At 43.1% G+C, this 20219-nt stretch overlaps 1 protein-coding gene across 1 annotated transcript in view; it reads left to right on the top strand.

Annotated features, from left to right (window-relative positions):
- The first annotated feature begins 17115 nt into the window (after window positions 1-17115).
- The window catches only part of rerg (RAS-like, estrogen-regulated, growth inhibitor), a 35736-nt gene continuing 32632 nt past the window's right edge, over window positions 17116-20219 (top strand). Inside the window, exon 1 of the mRNA XM_085376489.1 lies at window positions 17116-17176. Coding sequence (XP_085232615.1) covers window positions 17116-17176 — 61 coding nt within the window. The remainder of the gene's footprint in view (window positions 17177-20219) is intronic.

The raw sequence follows: 20219 nt of genomic DNA, 5'->3' as shown, positions 1-20219 counted from the left end.
CCCAAAAACTGCCTGTAGCCCCTCATCCCGGGCAGGGTGTGTGAAACAGGTGTAGGGATTCCCCTTTATAAACTCAGAACCTTTGTTATCACTTGTGGCCACTAGAGGCCGCTGTCCTCCCTAAGAAGGAGCTCATACAGGACTAGCTGAAGTAGCATTTTATGAAAGCAGACAGACATAATGTATCACACAAGAAAGTTTTTTTCTGTTTTTACAATGACGACCCAAACTAATAGTAAAACAGTGCTTTGGTTGTTGCAAATTAAGAGTTTTAACAAGCAGCAGTACACTGAGTCAACCCTCTGTGGGTCAATAACATCCACAGCAAAGTGAGGATAATTTCATTGCTTTCTTAATGTTCTGCTGTGGATCAAAGTGTCTGATGGACTGATGTTAGCTAACATGCGGCTGGTGTCACGGCTGGTCAGGCAGGACTTAAATGCGGGACTCAGAGCTGTGCATGTAAAGGGAGGTTTATTTACAACAACACCAAGTGAAATATATACACATATGTAGATATTTAAGGGCCTTGAGGTGACTTTTGTCGTGATTTGGTGCTAAATAAATAAAATTGAATTGAATTACAGTGATGAAGGGACACGGGCTCCAGGAAATCTAGGGGAAGGTCCAGGGCAGGGGTCCACGTCCACAGTCCTCTTCACACTGTCTGTGACTCACTCGTACTCAATCCACTCCCACGCTGAAACTCACTGACACTCATCCAAGCAGGGTCCACATGAAACAGGCAGGGATCCTGAGGATCGTTAGGAAAAACCAGGAATCACGATGAGACTCGGAGATTCACAAAGAGAGCTGGAACTACACTAACGAAGGTAAGCACAACAACCCAGCAATGAACAACAGTCCGCCGTGGCTTTAAGTAGTGGCAGAGCAATCATGCAGCAGGTGAGTGATGATGAGCAGTCGTGGAGATTGAGGCAGGGACCAGGAGGAGGAATGAAGAGGGAGAGAAAACATCCAAAACAAACGGAGCTCTAGAGAGGACCGGAGGATCAGGACACCTGGTGTGGTCTTCTGCTGCTGTAGCCCATTTACTTTGTGTTGTGCACTTAGAGCTGCTCTTCTGCACACCTTGATGGTAACAAATGGTTCCTGTTGCCTCACTATTGGCTCAAAGCAGTCTGACCATTCTCCACTGACCTTTGGCATCAGGAAGGTATTTTCCCCCAGGAAAATACAGCTCACTGGATATCTCAACTTCTTTATACCATTTTCTGTAAACCACAGAGATCATTGTTCTGGAAAATCCAAGCAGAATCAGCCTGTCTGGCATCAACAGCCACAACACATTCTATCATCTTTCTTCACCATCGTGATGCTCAGTTTGACCTGAACAGGCACACATAATAAACTGGCTGCTGGATGTATGCAGCGTGACTCTACTGGACTATACAGTTTTGGTGCCATGTTCTCAGACTGTATATATTTTCTTTGTCTGCTTTCTGCTGCATATAGTTTCACGAGTATCATTTTGCTTTTCTCAGTTTAATGATTTATATTGTCTAAAGTTTTAAATAACTCCACATTTTTGTCTAAGGAGCTTGGAAAGAAAAGCATCTGGACTGTTTTAAGTTGCTTGAAACTGGCTGAACCTTCACAGACAAACTCCCCACTTTGTTTTTGTGTCTGAACACGTTTTAGTCCACTGTACATTTCTGTGGTGCTCTTTTTAAAGTCAGCCAGGGTTTAATAAAAGTGAAAAAGTGTCTGTGTTTACATGTCATAGCACATTTAAGTTGTGCGTGTCATTTGCCTAAATGCCGCCAAAACACTGGAAAAAAATCTAACATAGACGGTTTGGAAGAATATCGTTTAACGTTTTGAGATCTTTGAAATCTTTAGGGGGTTTGGCGAAATGAGAGAGGAACTGGAAAATAGTGGAATTTCCCTTTAGAATCTCGAAGCCTGTGTTATTGCTCCCCGCCACCAGAGGCCGCTGTCCCCCTCGTTGTGCTCATGCAGCGGCACGCAGCATCAGCCCGGTCAGAGGCAGCAGAGTGTCGGGAACTCCAGCAGCTCCTCTCTATATATTTCCACTGAGGCTCTGTTTTTGGGATTCATTCATCCCCGTCAGAGCTGCTGCTCGGTCCGCCCGGACAGGATCTCCTCTTCCATCCACCCGTCCATCCACCTATCCGTGTTCACCTCCCCCTCTGCCCAGAGGTGCGCAGCGTCCGCATCTGCACCTCAGAAGGTCAGACACATTATTTTCGATCATCGGACCTGTCAACTTTTTTCTTTCTTGTTTTCCTCTCTTTCCCCCCATTTCTGTCCTCTTGATTTCATCACCGGAGGAATTACTACTGAATTCAGCGGTCACCGGTGAGTCGCCCTGCCGGTGTTTTCTCGTGAGGCGAAATCCCCGCAATATAGAGGCGTGGAAGCGATCAGACTTGTGGTCAGGCCAAGAGGTCTGATATATTAGCAGCTGAGGGAATCCTTTTAAGGAAGCTCGTGTTTCCTGAGGTGAGGTTGAGTCTCATGGGGGGAAAGTCTATCCTAAGTGTTGCTGGGATTGCTTTAAATTAACCTTAACCATAGCTTAATGTAATTTAGTCTGTGGTCTTAATGACGTGTTGCAAGTTGGAAAAGTCTTGCAAGTCAGTTATTTAGGAAATTAAAATGGAGCAATGAAAGAGAAAGCCAGAATCCAGTTTTGTAATACAACCAAAAGAGTTCAGTCTTTATGAATATGCAGTTTCGTGTTACTCTCCCTTCTCCTTCTCCATTCGCATTCATGGGCAGCCCCGAGTACTGCAGAACAGGCCAAATCTTTATGGGAATTAGGGTCCTGTCGCCCAGCACTGGTGCCTGCCAAACTGGGCAGAAGAAGAGGGGCAAGGAAATGCTGAGTGGCTTTGATATACTGCTTATGCACTGAATTTCAATCAATTCAATCTGGACTGAAGGCCAGATAAGAATAATAATTAATTAATAAATAGTAATAATAATAATGAAAAATAAAATGCATGTACTCATTATATTTAAAACAGAGATAAATGTTGCTATATTGTGTTTATAATAGCTTAAATAACTGTATAATAGTCCTTTTTGTAAACAGAGCTGTGAAGCACTACAGTCTCTGCCTTCTGATGAAGCACTGTAACTGGTGCACTTACTAAAAAACACAAGTACAACCGACATACTCTCAGTTTTTGCTACTTAATATCCCTTGAACTGAACTTCCAAGTAGATTATGATTACATAAACACGTGTTAACCTATAAGAAAAAAATCACCGCAACTAGTTACAATGCACTTTAATGTTAACACTAATTCATAGATAATAGCAACATATCATTAACATATAAATTAGCATGATGTCCAGAATGGGGCCATTCTGCATGGTATCGAGTTCAATGTTAAAGTTGCTCTTAAGGAAATCTCAGAGTACACACTGACTTATTTGTTAACAGGTCAAATGAGGCCAAACTTATTTACTTTAACTTGAATGAAATTTATTAGAAGAGTTGTGAAGAGTTCTGCTTTTATACTGAGCCACTCCTTCTTCTATTTATGTATCAGGATGATGATCATGTGACAGATGCCCGTCACCCCTGGTTGGTGTTCCAGTGTCACCATATGGTAGAAATTTTTGGAATTTTTTTGTATAATATTAAAGCCTGGTCTGGATCGTTACTGAAAATCTAGCGTCTTTTTTCGGCTTTTACTTAACTAAAAATATAATTTAAACGTTTTCTTAGAGTCAGGGAATTGCAGAAGTATTTTCCCCACTAATTTCCCTCCAGAGGCTGCGCACCATTTCACTGTATATTCTGATGACAGGCCTGCGGTTTGCCGTCTTTCTATAGCCTGTGGTGCAGCAGGTCTCCTCCCTTGGTTTGGAGCACTGAGGTCTGTAATCTCAGTCAACCACAGCACCACCACCCAGATTCATTTCTCAGGGTAAAAATTACAAAAAGGCCAGCTGGGCACACAGTGGAAAAAAATATATACACGTGCCCAGTTTGACAGTCTGGATGAAGTCCCTGCAGAGCAGAGGTCCACGTGTCGAAATAAGCACACTGCTGCATCCTGGACAGAGGGCATCGAGTCCATCAATCATCACTCTTTGTATTTCTCTGTTAAAGTTTTTGCCTCTCCTGAAAGTAAACAAGAACAGCTTCACAGAAACACTGACAGCACTGGCTATGTAGCCAATTATGGAAAAGTTTATTAAGACACAGTCTGATGAGGATCACAGGATTTGCTTTCTAATCTTGTAGTCATTTCTAATCACATGCTGTAGTTAGTGCTGACTGTTTTTAACCTTTGCCGTACACAGCGAGTTTGTCTTTCGCCTCTTTTATGTTGATTTGTTAAGAATGTTCTAATTAACGTTGAAAGTCAATTTAAAGGAATGTTGTAGAAAATACAGAAATTCACTTATTTAGTCTCCTGATGGGAGTTAGCTGAGATCGCTCATTTGTACCTATGAAGTCTGGACACCCTTAGCTTAGCTTAGCTTAGCTTAAAAACAGTCTGGTGCTGTGAATTCCTAAAGCATTGCCGTTACCATGTGTTGCTCAAAAACTGTCTGAGAATGAAGTCATTCCACCCAGCCAAAAAAAGCAAAGAAAAAAGACCCTTTTCTGTAATAAACTAGATGTATAAAATGGACGTAGTTCCTGTGATGCGTCAACGGTAGCATTTTGGCTAGTTAAGACTGGTAGTGTTGCTAGTTAAGACCAGCGGTCCCCAACCTCTTTTGCACCACGGGTCAGTTTAATGTTAGACAATATTTTCACAGACCGGCCTTTAAGGTGTTACGGAGCCCCGCAGGGGACATGGGAGAAAAAAAAAATTAAGACGGACTTTTGCAAGATCTCGCAAAACAAACTCGGGATCTCGCAAAAGTTTTAGCCGCATTCTTCGGAGGCCGCCAGCTCGAAGCCGACCGGGAGATCGAGGCACGATGTGCCGGGAAAGCGGTGTTCCTCCCGGCTGTAGTAGGTCTCGACCTCCCGTTAGCTTCGAGCTAGTGGATGTCAGATCTCCGAAAACGTCGGAGCACTTTTGCAAATTTGTGATGTCTTGTAAACCGAGCAGGTATCTGACATTTACACAACTACAAAATATCTTAAAAGTGTATTTTGTGACCCAGAAAGAGTAATATTACAACTAAGTAGCTGCCGCCATTGTTGGAATGTTGCGAGATCTCGCAAAACTTTTGCGAGAACCCGAGTTTGTTTTGCGAGATCTCGCAAAAGTCTGTCTTAATTTTTTTTTCTTCCATGTCCCCTGCAGGGCTCCGTAAGGTGTCGCAGATAAATACAACAAAATAAAATGATACGACCAAGACAAAAACTGTGGTATTTTGTAAATATAATAATAAACACAAATTCACTGTGTAATTGTGTAACTTTATTAGCAGTGTCCTCCTAAAATCCGGGAAAAGACCCAGGGAAACCGAGTTAACGATAAAAACCCTGAAAATCATAAATTTCACACCCGAGCCTCAACTCTTGTGGCCTGGTACCAAACCACTCACGGACCCGCCTGATGGGTTGGGGACTGCTGGTTAAGACTAGCAACACCAGCAGAAATGCATTCATAAGCCGTATATATGCGACAAACAGACACACATGTCTGCTAACAGTACAGAACTTTATCGCTCAAGTATGTGTACACACACAATTGGGCTCAGGTTACTTCTTTGCTCTCAATGTACACTGCACAATAGGCAACAGACAATACAGACAATAGCAACATGGCACAAATAATAACACACTGGAAGCCTGGCAGATATAATGAACTGCCGGGGACATTTCTGCCCAGCCAGGTTTGGGTAGCACAGGGTGGCTGATCTGGAAATCTGTGTACGACCGTGGTCAAGAATTCCAGATGGTGGCGGTAAGGCCTGGCAGGCGCTCACTGGCTGTAGCTGCCTGTCAGTCAAAGTAAACACATCCGTAACTCTTGTATTCAGATGGATGAATTTCTCACAGAGGGCAAATACCTTAAGGAACTGAATTTTTGGCACTTCTAGTCAGAGATGGGCAGTAACGCGTTACTTTTAACGCGTTACTGTAATCTGATTACTTTTTTCAAGTAACGAGTAAAGTAAGGGATTACTATTGCAAAATCGGTAATTAGATTACCGTTACTTTCCCGTAGGAACGCTGCGTTACTGCGTTACTAAAACCGTGATTTTTTTTGCGAGAATGTCTCATGACAGTGACGTAAGCAAGTGCGACGTTGGTGACAGCAGCTGTGTGCAGATCAACAATGGATAATATATCGAGTGCGGGAGAGAGTATGAGCGTGCAGCGTTTAAAGTGTGGAAGTACTGACCTTACTTTGAGTTTGATTCCATAAAAAGTGACAAAAACATTAGCGTCCATCGTGCGTGGGAAGAAAACTTCTTTTTACAGCGAAAAAAACCCCTAAACTTCCGAGCAAGCACCGAGTAGCTACGACGTGATGGGAAACTCACAGAGACACTCGCGCGGATTCTTCAACTGACCGCAGCACACCTACACCAGGGTAACCCTCCGCCTACCCTGCTCCTGCTTTACAGGTGAAAATAGAGCAAAAGGACCGCTGAGTCTTTGACTTTATTTATTTTCTGCTGTGTTTTACTTGCATCTGTTTGAAAGAGTGAGTGAAAACACAAAAAATATTTTATTTTATGTGCTGGAATGTGCAGAAAATAGGTTTAAATATTAAACTAATTTATTCAAGTCAGAGAATGTTGCATATAATTAAATGTTTTGCTTGATGCATAAAGTTAAAAGATTAAAACTGATAAAACAAGTTAAAAAAAAGAGACTTTTCCATTTGATTACATTTTGTATGATGGATTATGTAGAAAAAGTAGAATTGGGCTGAAAGATCTATCACTTTATCACCTCTTCAGGTTGTAAATCGTGTTTTTAAAAAGTAACTAAGTAACTAAGTAACTAAGTAATTAATTACTTTTGAAAATAAGTAATCAGTAAAGTAACGGGATTACTTTTTTGGGGGAGTAATCAGTAATTAGTTACTGATTACTTTTTTCAAGTAACTTGACCAACACTGCTTCTAGTTGAACCAAAGATCATTTTTATTAACTTTAGAAAAAGTTGGGCCAACAGTTTTCACTAGTCTTTACAGCATGCTAGTTAAGCTAGACTACAGTCACAGTAAACACTCACTTGTTGAAGTAAATCCTGAGATCTTTCTTTCCCTCTTCTTATTTTCCCCATCTTCAGATTCAAGCAGTGATTTGTTATCCAACAACAGTATCAGACTTCAGCTAGCCAGGTTTTTATCGGGGTTTTTTTTTAAAAAAGAGCAGAAGAAAAAGAGGAGGCTCCATATTTACAAGAGACAACATGCAAATGCACCTTTGTTAGCGCTGGACGAGTGCAGTGCTAAGGTCAGCCAAGCTAGTCACAGCTTGTCTTATCTCTGTACCGCATGCAGGTGAGATGAAGTTGATAGTGATTACCACGTTTGACACATAAAGGTGGCAAACACACAGGCCGTGATCTTTCAGAATGTGAGAAAAATTGCTCTTTAAAATGCATCCCTGCTTTACTTGTAGTGCTTATCCTGGCTCATAGTTGTTGTTTTTTTTCCTTTCTCTGGCTGATCCTATGTTTCTTTGACCTTGGATCCATGCTGAAACAACATATCATTTGTTTTTGTCTTGGCAGCCACTGGAATTTGTTCTCTGTCAGAAAAAAGCTCTACATGCGTTGAGTAAAATAGAGAGACACCTCAGCTTCACTAAAGCAGATCATCCTGTGACTTCATTGCATGACTGAGGTGTGTGCGTGTGTGTGTGTACATACATGTATGTTTGGATGAAGGATGGAGCAGGTGTGGAGGCCATAAAAGGCAAAACAGGAAGACGAATGGCCGAGTCGATAGGGAGACACGTCTCTGTGCTTCTCTTCTTCCTCTCAGTGGTGATTCCCTGCTGCTGCGTGGGAGAGCAAGGGATCACTGCAGCAGTGTGTGTGTGTGTGTGTGTGTGTGTGTGTGTGTGTGTGTGTGTGTGTGTGTGTGTGTGTTTTTGTGTCGTTACAGCGATGTGTGCGAGATGGGAAACAGAGGGAGAGCAAACACGAGCATAAAAGTGAGAAACAAGGCAGAAAAAAAAGTGCTGTAACAGCCATACATATTCCCTTCATGTCCTGTTTACATTCGACTGAAGACTTTTCCTTTAGCATCTACTGTCAGTGTAAACACTGTGCGTGGAGCTAAAAGAGAAGCTTTTATCTCCCTTTAGAGCACTGTTGTTATGGATGTTACTAATTCTTATAGCAAGCATTTGATGGAGTGAATAAGCATTTTAGAAGACAGAGGGTGTGTTTTACAGAAGTAGCAGCAGGTCTGGTGCACAGCTAACTCCAGTATCAGTAGATACTCATGTCCCCTCAAACTTTTATAATGCAGGTGTTAGATAGACACCAATAACAAAACAGATTAGATAGCTCAGATTAGATTAGTGAATGTCCGTCTCTCTATGTTAGCTCTTTCAAAGACTGGCGACCTGTCCACAGTGTACCCTACCTCTCACCCTGGAAGCGTTGGAATGACCAAAATATAATATCCCAGAGGTGTTCTGTTGAATTTGGGTCAGAAAGACTTGGGGGTTCGTCAGTGGTATCACTTCCTTTATCCTCTAGGACAGGGGGGACAACTCCAGGCCTCAAGGCCCGGTGTCCTGCAGGTTTTAATTATCACCCTTGATCAACACACCTGAATCAAGTATTAGTTCGTTACCAGGCCTCTGGAGAACTTCAAGACATGCTGAAGAGGTCATTTAGCAATTTGAATCAGCTGTATCTGATTAACCCCCAAGGAGGCCATTTACGTGAAAAGGGAAAGACCATCTCTGAATCGAGGAGGGGCCTAAGGGTACATCTTTCGCATCTTACAATGCTGTGATTGCAGCCATTCCCCAACTCTCTGTGAATGGGACTCCTGGCCATTCATCAGTGGTTGTTGATCAATGGTCATGAGAATTTGCATAATTATGATTAAGGAACTGACCTCCCAGCCCATCGTTCCTTCAGTGGGCTGGTTTCAGTCATTATGCAAATGTCCTGTTTATAAGATTGAAACCTGCAGTCAGCTGAGACTGAAGACGTCACTTGGATGATGACGAAACGTTTCTCCCACAAAACGCTACGTCCAGATGAACAGAATCAACTTTTGGAGATTTACTTACCTGGATGATTGAGAATGCATCAAGATGAATCAGCTGTACTGGATCAAGGACACATCTAAAACCTGCAGGACCCCGGCACTCGAGGCCTGGAGTTGCCTACCTCTGCTCTAGGAACACGAAGCTGGGCATTGTTGCGCACCACGAGGAATCCAGGACCCACTGCACCGGCATGGGCTCTGACAACGGGTCCAAGAGTTTTATTCTGATAACTAATGGCAGCCATTGCGCTGCAGGGTGTGGTTGCACAGCATGTAGAGGTTTGTGAGTCTCTCCATGGGAAAAATGTCGGTGTTTGAGCGGTATATTATGGTACACAGCAAACTAAGGAAGCGATGAGTCTTTAAACAGACAGGAGTTGTTTTTGGTTGTTAGTATAATTTCATATCTGATGGCTCCATATCATAGTGTTTACCTAATATGCAAAAGATCCCTGCTGCGAGATCACGATGAGACTGTAAAAAGTCTCCCAACTTAAATATGTGGAACTATGTAAAACCCTGTGAGCAACAGAGTAGCCAAAATAAGTTTCTAGTGTTATTTCATATCTGATCTTCTACAGAGCTTGTTTAACAGGTGGGATCTAAGTGCCGTTTGATTGTGATTACACTGATAAGCGTACGTGCTGTCAGTTTCACAAAAAAAACCTCGGTTAGAACGCTCGTCTTCAATGCCATGTTTTTGCTTCCTACTGCGTCGGATAGACAGAGGGGAGAGACTGTGGTTCCACCATTTACTATACATAGGACGACCACGTTATCAACATAGATGGCAAAACAGATGGATGTTGCTACAGTGGTATCACCCACTGGTTTGTCAAGTCCCGTTTTTGCTCTTGGCTCTTTCAAAGGAAGAGTACCCAGCCACTGGTACAGATATGTGGACGACACCTGGGTCAAAATCAAGACACAAGAAGTGGAATCCTTCACTGCGCACATCAACGCTGTGTATAAAAACATCAAGTTCACCAGGGAAGACACAAAGGACAACTGTCTGCCTTTCCTGGACTGCGCTGTGCACATTGAAGAGAACGGCAAACTCAACATCGAAGTTTACCGGAAGCCCACACACACGGACCAGTACCTCCTCTTTGACTCCCATCACCCTTTGGAACACAAACTTGGAGTAATTAGGACCCTACACCACCGGGCAGAACATGTTCCCTCTAAGCCTGAAGGGAAAAAGAAGGAACGCACACATGTAAAGGAAGCACTCAAAACGTGCGGCTATCCTAAATGGGCGTTCTTAAAGTCAGCAAAGAGGCACAGAAAAGAAGACCAGACACCAGCGAGGGAGGATAAGAAGGACAGACGCAACAACATTGTCATCCCCTATGTAGCCGGTGTATCAGAGAAACTCAGGAGAGTTTTCTCCAAGCATGACATCCCAGTGTATTTCAGACCCAGCAACACGCTCAGACAGAAACTGGTTCACCCGAAAGACAAAACGCCAAAACACAAACTTAGCAATGTGGTGTATGCTGTACAGTGCAGCGAGGAATGCTCAGACATTGGAGAGACCAAACAGCCACTTCACAAGCACATGGCACAACACAGAAGAGCCACCTCCACAGGACAAGACTCAGCAGTCCATCTGCATCTTAAGGATAAAGGTCACTCTTTCGAGGATGCCAATGTTCACATTTTGGACAGAGAGGACAGATGGTTTGAAAGAGGAGTGAAAGAAGCCATCTATGTCCACTGTGAGCGACCATCTTTGAACAGAGGCGGGGGTTTACGACACCAACTCTCTGCCATCTATAATCCAGTTTTGAGATCCCTTCCCAGACGCCTTAACGCCCACTCACATCCTGGGCCATCTGACCTCAGGAATTCGCATGATAAGGTGAGGCCAGGTTTCACAATGAACACACCCGAAACTCTGGCTGATTGGGACCCACGCCCAGTTTCCCACCTTGGCTCAGGCGATTAGAGGATCATCAGGGGGTCCTTTTGTCCCTCTGTGGGGGGTCACTCCCACTAGGTTTATATCTGGGACTCTCCACCATTTGACCTTAGAACTGAAGAAGCTTCTCGGATGAGAGGTGAAATGTCTTCAAGCAACTTAAAGAAGTCCAGACGCTTTTCTTTGCAAGCTCCTTTGACTACGATGACCTGGATGACTGAGAACCTTCACAGACATGTCCCGTTTTAAAGCCTTGATGTGAGTGCTGTGTCGACACGTTGTTTACTGGAGCAACTAACCAGCCAACTGCTCAGAGTGTCCTTTAAAACAAAGACTAAACAAGATGAACTGGCCTGTCTCTAAAAGCAGCCACACACTTAATCAGAACTTTAAGCCTTAATAGCATTTAATTGGGTGGGTCATGTGAAAAATGTACCCCTATACTGTTTGTTTTAAACCAGGTTGTAAACATGCTTCCTCTGTCTTAAAGACATGGGAGTCTGTGACTTGATTTTAGACCCAGCCTTAATGACTGTTTAAATGTGGCAGTTTCATTCATTCTAAGCACTCAGGAAATAAAGGTTGCATCACCGAGGCAGTGATATTAATATTGGTTGGAGATGTAATGACACGTTTCAAACTTGAACAGTGGGAGAATGCCACTCAGGGTTAAACTCAGTCATTCATCTTTGTCCTCGAAACTGCCAAACACCACAAACTTAGCTGGGAGGACAGAACACAACGTCATTATTGCTATTACAGCAGCGGTTTTGCTCACTGCTTTGACTGTGCTGTGTGGTTATCGGAGCCACATCAGCAATGACCGAAACAAATATTTAAAGATGCTGGCAGCTGCCGTGACACCACCCGCCGAGTAGGAGACGTAGACAGATGATCGATCTCCACTTGGGTCACACAGAGCGGCACGCTGTCACACCATATATAGACATATGTGTGTTGCTATGAAGGGGAAAAGGTTAGTTTAAAACATATGTGTGTGTTTAAGCGTCTGCCTGGAGTAAAGGAGAAGAAAACTGGATGCTGGCCACTTAATAATTTCAGCCAGTGTGAAGTTGGGTGTGTGTCAGTGCCAGCAACATATTAACCAAGCACAGCTTTTATTTAACTGGGCACACGAACGTGTGATCCGGTTTCAGCTTTCTCTCATTTTCCTGCTGTAGCTCATTTCAGCCAACAAAGAGCGAGAAGTCCAGTCCAGTCTGTGCTTCATGTAATGTACACAACGGTGACTGACGATAAATCTGTTCAAAAACTTGGCTGACAAACTTCAGCACGCTATAAATGGCTGTCTTAATTATTGAACGGCAAAGTTATGTGGTGTTAAATTAGAGTGTACATTTAAAAATAATTCACAGAACAAATTACAGAACTTTATCGCTCAAGTATGTGTACACACACAATTGGGCTCAGGTTACTTCTTTGCTCTCAATGTACACTGCACAATAGGCAACAGACAATACAGACAATAGCAACATGGCACAAATAATAACACACTGGAAGCCTGGCAGATATAATGAACTGCCGGGGACATTTCTGCCCAGCCAGGTTTGGGTAGCACAGGGTGGCTGATCTGGAAATCTGTGTACGACCGTGGTCAAGAATTCCAGATGGTGGCGGTAAGGCCTGGCAGGCGCTCACTGGCTGTAGCTGCCTGTCAGTCAAAGTAAACACATCCGTAACTCTTGTATTCAGATGGATGAATTTCTCACAGAGGGCAAATACCTTAAGGAACTGAATTTTTGGCACTTCTAGTTGAACCAAAGATCATTTTTATTAACTTTAGAAAAAGTTGGGCCAACAGTTTTCACTAGTCTTTACAGCATGCTAGTTAAGCTAGACTACAGTCACGGTAAACACTCACTTGTTGAAGTAAATCCTGAGATCTTTCTTTCCCTCTTCTTATTTTCCCCATCTTCAGATTCAAGCAGTGATTTGTTATCCAACAACAGTATCAGACTTCAGCTAGCCAGGTTTTTATCGGGTTTTTTTTTTTAAAAAGAGCAGAAGAAAAAGAGGAGGCTCCATATTTACAAGAGACAACATGCAAATGCACCTTTGTTAGCGCTGGACGAGTGCAGTGCTAAGGTCAGCCAAGCTAGTCACAGCTTGTCTTATCTCTGTACCGCATGCAGGTGAGATGAAGTTGATAGTGATTACCACGTTTGACACATAAAGGTGGCAAACACACAGGCCGTGATCTTTCAGAATGTGAGAAAAATTGCTCTTTAAAATGCATCCCTGCTTTACTTGTAGTGCTTATCCTGGCTCATAGTTGTTGTTTTTTTTCCTTTCTCTGGCTGATCCTATGTTTCTTTGACCTTGGATCCATGCTGAAACAACATATCATTTGTTTTTGTCTTGGCAGCCACTGGAATTTGTTCTCTGTCAGAAAAAAGCTCTACATGTGTTGAGTAAAATAGAGAGACACCTCAGCTTCACTAAAGCAGATCATCCTGTGACTTCATTGCATGACTGAGGTGTGTGCGTGTGTGTGTGTTCATACATGTATGTTTGGATGAAGGATGGAGCAGGTGTGGAGGCCATAAAAGGCAAAACAGGAAGACGAATGGCCGAGTCGATAGGGAGACACGTCTCTGTGCTTCTCTTCTTCCTCTCAGTGGTGATTCCCTGCTGCTGCGTGGGAGAGCAAGGGATCACTGCAGCAGTGTGTGTGTGTGTGTGTGTGTGTGTGTGTGTGTGTGTGTGTGTGTGTGTGTGTGTGTTTTTGTGTCATTACAGCAATGTGTGCGAGATGGGAAACAGAGGGAGAGCAAACACGAGCGTAAAAGTGAGAAACAAGGCAGAAAAAAAAGTGCTGTAACAGCCATACATATTCCCTTCATGTCCTGTTTACATTCGACTGAAGACTTTTCCTTTAGCATCTACTGCAAAACCGCTGTTGTCTCTTGACATCTGCCTGTTCAACATCATTCTGTTGTAGATTTGCTGCTCTGCTTGGGATCATTGTCGTATTGCATGATCCAGGGTTTAGCTGTTGGCCACACATTTGACTCTCGTATACTTGGTGTACGGAGGAGTTCGTGGGTGGCTCGGGGACTGCAAGGTGCCCAGGTCTTGTAGGTGCAGAACAAGCTCAAATCATCACCCCTCCACCACCGTGCTGGACACCTGGCATGAGATCTTTGTGTTTCTTGCTAATTGTGGTGCTGTGCAATATTATTGCAGTACCTTGTAGTACCATATCACCCTATTAGAGCACTTCGCTCTCGCACTGCAGGCCTACTTGTTGTTCCTAGAGTATTTAAAAGTAGAATGGGAGGCAGAGCCTTCAGTTTTCAGGCCCCTCTTCTGTGGAACCAGCTTCCAGTTTGGATTCAGGAGACAGACACTATCTCTACTTTCAAGATTAGGCTTCAAACTTTCCTTTTTGCTAAAGCATATAGTTAGGGCTGGACCAGGTGACCCTGAATCCTCCCTTAGTTATGTTGCAATAGGTGTAGGCTGCTCGGCGATTCCCATGATGCACTAGGTGTTTCTTCTTCACTCACTATGTGTTAACAGACCTCTCTGCATTGAATCATATCTGTTATTAACCTCTGTCTCTCTTCCACAGCATGTCTTTTATCCTGTCTTCCTTCTCTCACCCCAACCAATCACAGCAGATGGCCCCGCCCCTCCCTGAGCCTGGTTCTGCTGGAGGTTTCTTCCTGTTAAAAGGGAGTTTTTCCTTCCCACTGTCGCCAAAGTGCTTGCTCATAGGGGGTCATATAATTGTTGGGTTTTTCTCTGTATGTATTATTGTAGCGTCTATCTTACAATATAAAGCGCCTTGAGGTGATTGTTGCTGTGATTTCACGCTGTATAAATAAAATTGAATTGAATTATTACCACTTTAGTTTCATGTGTCCCAACGCCACTGATCCATAAGCCTTATGATTTGTTCAGATCGAAGTTTGCAAACTAAGCTGTGTTGACATGTTCTGACCCTATGTTCCGTAAAACCTTCCAAAAAAGCCACACTTGCTCAGTGTTTTTCTAATTCTACTGTCATGGACTTTAACATTCAACATGCTGACTGAGGCCCGTAGAGTCTGAGATGTAGCTCTTGGCTTATTACACTTTCTCTGAGCATGGCACAGTCTGACCTTTGAGTAACTGGGGAGACTGTCACTTGCCAGAGTTTTTTCACCTCATGTTGTATCAAAGCTGACTAACACACAGCAGGATTAACTGAGGCGTCACTCCTCCTGATCACTGGCATCAGGTGACTGAGAGCTGGAGATCTTGGTTCCTACAGCAAGCCAAGATCTTACTTTGAGTATCATTGCACGGGTGGCAGGTATACAGGAATAGTGATTACTTCAGCGTCCATGTGTTGAAGTGTCCAAAGACAGACAGGCTGAAAAATAAAGGTAGCCCCTTCCCACCTACTGCACCTTTAACTGTGGCTTGTGGTTGACAAGCTGCACCTCTGCACTGCAGCACATTAGAATAAAGGATTTGCAAACAGATAATGTCGACAACTTTGCTTCCTAAGTAGATTTGTGACTAAGCTGTATGTTTTTCTGCACGCATCGTCGCTAAACTGCAGCGCAGTGAGAAAAAATGAAAATTATCTTTAGCTGCAGCTGCCCAGCCAAACACAGCATGACTCCCCACATAGACCTGGGGTGTTACATTCTCTCTGTCAGCATTGGTGCTAATGGGAAACACAGCAGTCTCCAGCTAGTTTGTCCCAGGATTGCTGTGAAGTCATCAAGCTAAGATTTGAATTAAAGCCTTGTCAGTATCTGTTTGTTCTCAGGTTAAAGGTCCGAGTGGAATCCAGGAGAAAAACAGAGTGATCAGGCCAGAAGTTTAGAGTCAATTACCAGGAGAGACAGCGCCACAGCTGCTTGTTTTCTTATTAAACAGACGGGCGTGTGGCTGTTTCATCTGGCTGTACTGGTGTTTTCTTTTGAATGGATGATTTCAGATCTCGGTGTTCTCCCCCTCTCTCTCCTGTCTTTTTCACTTCACATTTTTCATGCACCAACATAAAAAACCATAGCCTGGGTAGATCAACAGCCTAAAAAAAAGATGGACATGACTGTCCAACATTCACTTCACTATGTTGTTGGAAATGGAAAACTCACTGATTTGTGGGTTTGTGATTTGTATCGGTTCTCTCCTGTGGAGGTACAGTGAGAGGTGTGTGAGGGCCATCACCTTCAGATGATTAAAGCTCCATAGACAGATGACAGCTGCAGGAAGGTTGCAGTGTGCATTTCATCCTCAGTGACTGCTGATGGATTAATAAAGTGTTTTAAAGCTGGTATCTCCTTTCCTGGTATTCTCCTTTTTTTCACTTTCACTTTGACTTTTGAATTCAGCCCTCTCTCTGCATGTTGATCATTTTCATTTCCATCAAACGATGTGGCATCTTTTCATTTCTAACACATTACAAAGTCCATATCAGTGTAGAAATCTCGCATGATTCTTTTCCACTGAGAGCTGACATGTTTCCACATCGTTTCATTCATTTCTTGAGTAAGTGAATCAGCCTTTCTACTGATATTTTCTTTAACCTGTACACAATGAACTCATTTTTAGACTGAACTTGATCCTTTCAGTACCAAAAATTGCAAAAAAAAAAGGAAGAGAGAAAATGCTTTGGTCCTGAATTTGTGGCCATCTTCTTAAAAGAGCTGCTAGCATCACAATCTTCATGTTATCTATGCAACCGTGTCCACATAAAATCAGGTTTTTATATTTATTTGCAACTAGTGATGTGACACTGACGTATGAATTATTTCATTTTATTTGCTAAAACTATTTATTTCCTTTTCATCACATTCAGTCATAGTCTGCTACTTCTGCTTGCTTCCTTGAACACTTTCTCTGTGACTCACTTCTGATGGTGGAAATGTTTCGTGAATGTTTCGTGGAGCTAAACGTAGACGCATTACCTCGTCTCCTCAGACACTGCTTCCTGGATGGAGGATGTTTGGGGCTGACCTCGGAGATCACTGACTGGCTCGCTGAGCTTCTCTCGTCACAGCTGCTGTCATGGCCAAAAGCCCGGAGGTGAAGCTGGCCGTCTTCGGCAGAGCCGGGGTGGGAAAATCAGGTAAACATCAGTGTGTGCTTGTGTGTGTTTGTGTACATTCGAGCTCTAACAAAGGACTGTTTTACTGTGCGCACACTTTTAGTTCTTCGAGTGGCTCAAACTAATATATTAAACAACTTCACCATAGGACTAGGTGCATAAATGTGGTTTTTGTTCCCAATCTCCTTCCGCCTCATTAATGTTGCCATATTGTGTCTTCATAGTTTGTGCTTTCCAGTGTTTTCCCTCCATCGTCCCTTCAGGATTTTTATGCTTGCTATAAAAATCATACTGACTTTGTTTGCATTGTCACCAATGCAGTAGGTGGTTGTTATCGGTCTGGCTTAAAAGCCTTCATTCCCGCAGATAAGTAAGTTGAGTCATTATCATCTGGTTTCAGCTTTCCTCCATAAGCTGCAGCCACTCACACTCAGCTGGCACCGTAAACTGTTTTATTGCAGAGAAAACGTACACGGTACGTTTTCTCTGCAATAAAACAGACCATGTGTTTCCCGTTGGCGGCAAATCAAGCCTGATTGCTTCTATGTAGCAATCAGATGTTGGAAAACAGGCCTTGGCGGGATCTCCTCTGTGTTAAAGGAGGCCATTAAAATGTCGTTGGAGGTCAATTCAAGTGCTGCACTGAGAAGTATAACGACTGAGAGGCTCATAGCCTCCAGGTGGAAGGAGTGCAGCTCTGAAGCACGTCAGTGAGGATGATGGCATCTGACGTAAGTCTGGGTTCTTCTTCACAACATACCTTGAAGCTTGAATCTGCTGCTTCTTTCCATGAACTAAAAAGTGTGATGTTGGTGCTGGAAGCTCATCATTTCATCAAGTTTTTATCCCCCCCTGCAAAAAAATATATATCAGGGAGCTGACATCTGTCCGTGTCAATCACACTGCTGCAGTTCCCGTCTTTTACTGCGACTTTCTGTTTTAACTTCTGGAAATAAGATTAGTGTTCCGGCTTCTGTCTTTAATGTATGAACATGTCACTGCTCATTTTCTCTAAGAAAAAAACAAAACAAAAAGCACCTCACTGATAACCTTTCCAACTGCTGCAAACGGTTACTGCTGATTATTTCCTGCAGTGTTTCACACGTATTTTGACCGTCACACAACTGTCAAAATACGTGTGAAAAAGCTGATGGAAACAGATAAAATAGTACAAAAAAAAATTTCACAGCAGTTTGTGAAATGCTTGCAAGATGTAATATATTGAGTCCTGTGCCTGGATAGAAAGCCATGACCATGCAATCTTTATGTCCCAATGAATCACAAGTCACAGCTGTCCCTGTGCTTTCAGACAGGAGTTTCAATAGAAACTGCCTTCAGACACTCAGGACTTACAGTATTTATATTTTTACTCATTAGAACCTAAGTGGTACAGGCACAAAAATGTGTCTTTTGGTTTTAAAACTAAAGTTGTCCAAACTTTAAAGAAAAAAAAAACCTCTTTATTTGTAGCAATTTTGTGATTATTTCTCGCCTTGCCATCAGACTAGGCTGCAAAGTCTGTAGCCATGCTAACACATCTGTGTTTGGAACAAACAGTGGCTCAAATGAGGCTGGTCAGTGACCCCCTTGCAACCTCGGCTTGCTAGAGAAAAATCCATATTCCCTGAATAGTTGGCGAGTGGTTGCTGGAGGTTTCCTCCAATGCACCAAAACCTCCCTGTATTTGCTTTCGTCAGCAGATTGCAACAGTTACGTCTGCAACCTCCATGCAATTTCCAGGTGTCTGCAGGAATGGAGCATTTAGCTTTATGAATGTTGAGAACAATCACCTGCAGAGAAAATGTTGGGCCTTAACACTGCAACCAACACAAAGAGAAAACACTGGGGCTTGGGTGCAACTTTAACTTTGTAGGCAAACTTTGTTTTAGTTTGCGTTGCATTTTTCAAACTTTCTGCTTGGTGAGCTGAGCCGGTTTTTGATTCAGCACCATATACCTCTTTACACTCTAGTGGCTACCAGCAACCTCCAGCAACCACATGCCAGCCAGTTGCAGAGTACACTTAGTAACCCTAGTAACCGCAGGTCACTAACCAGGCTCTAGACCTATCGAATGGGGTTTAAAAACCAGTTCCACAGCTACCTCCAACAACCTTTAGCAACTTGTCAGAGGACACACATTGTTCCTCAGCGACCAGAGGTTGCTCTGTGCTCTGGCTGATTAGTCTCTGGGCCTCACATGCCTCATGGTTTCTATTTACACTGATTCTTATTGAGTGGGTTAGCATTTGTCATTTGTACTAAAATCAAAGTGCAGTTGATGGTGTATTGCAGATAGTTTTTTTCTTTTTTCATGTTTCAAATGTTTTTAACTTGTTGCACATAAAACCTGCAGTCAGCTGAGAACAACATACATTATGTCATTCTGGCCAGTCAGTGGTTTACTCAAGATATCAGTACAACTGCAGCTCATTATAACTCTGAAAGAGAAGTCACAGCTCACTGAAGTCAGTTGGTTTCATCCTTTCAGACGGAGTGTCTGTGAAAAACTTCTCAAGGAGTCTGATAAGGGGAATATTTCAGCGAGGACTGAGCTATAGAACTTTCTCACAGGCCTTTTCCAGAGTTTTGGTGGAGTGCTCGTCTCCTAAGTTGTTGTCTAAAGTGTAGAAGAACAGAAAATTGTAACAAGCTTGAGAACAATGAGACTGATGCTCCTTCTTCTGGTGACAAAGCCACTTGCTCAATGAAAGGTTTCTTCCTCTCTCACATGGACATTTGATCTTCACGTGGACAGCTGCAGCTTTGTATTTGCCTGATCCTCGTGTCACCAGCATGTCTCCCTTTTGCTTTATTTTAATGTACAAAAACAGAGCACAGCATAACAGGCATTGTTGCCACATCTGATGCTTCGTGTAGCCCTGGTGATCCTTTCAGCAATGAGCAGCTCTCATCTAAACATAGGCCTTCACTGGAAACTGGCAGATGCTATCAGATCAATCAGGTTGCTTCTCAGTGGGAAAACATCTGCATTTGGGCAATAAATTACACTCCCCCTGCGCGCACATTGTAACAGGGAGGAAAAGCAAAATAACAACGTTAAGC

The sequence above is a fragment of the Diplotaxodon limnothrissa genome, linkage group LG17 (genome assembly GCF_057381915.1).
Source record: "Diplotaxodon limnothrissa isolate DT_005_m linkage group LG17, D_limnothrissa_male_GT1.1, whole genome shotgun sequence".
In the NCBI taxonomy this organism is placed as follows: domain Eukaryota; kingdom Metazoa; phylum Chordata; class Actinopteri; order Cichliformes; family Cichlidae; genus Diplotaxodon; species Diplotaxodon limnothrissa.
Note: the sequence above shows the minus strand (reverse complement) of the source record. Positions and strands in the feature narration are given on the sequence as shown.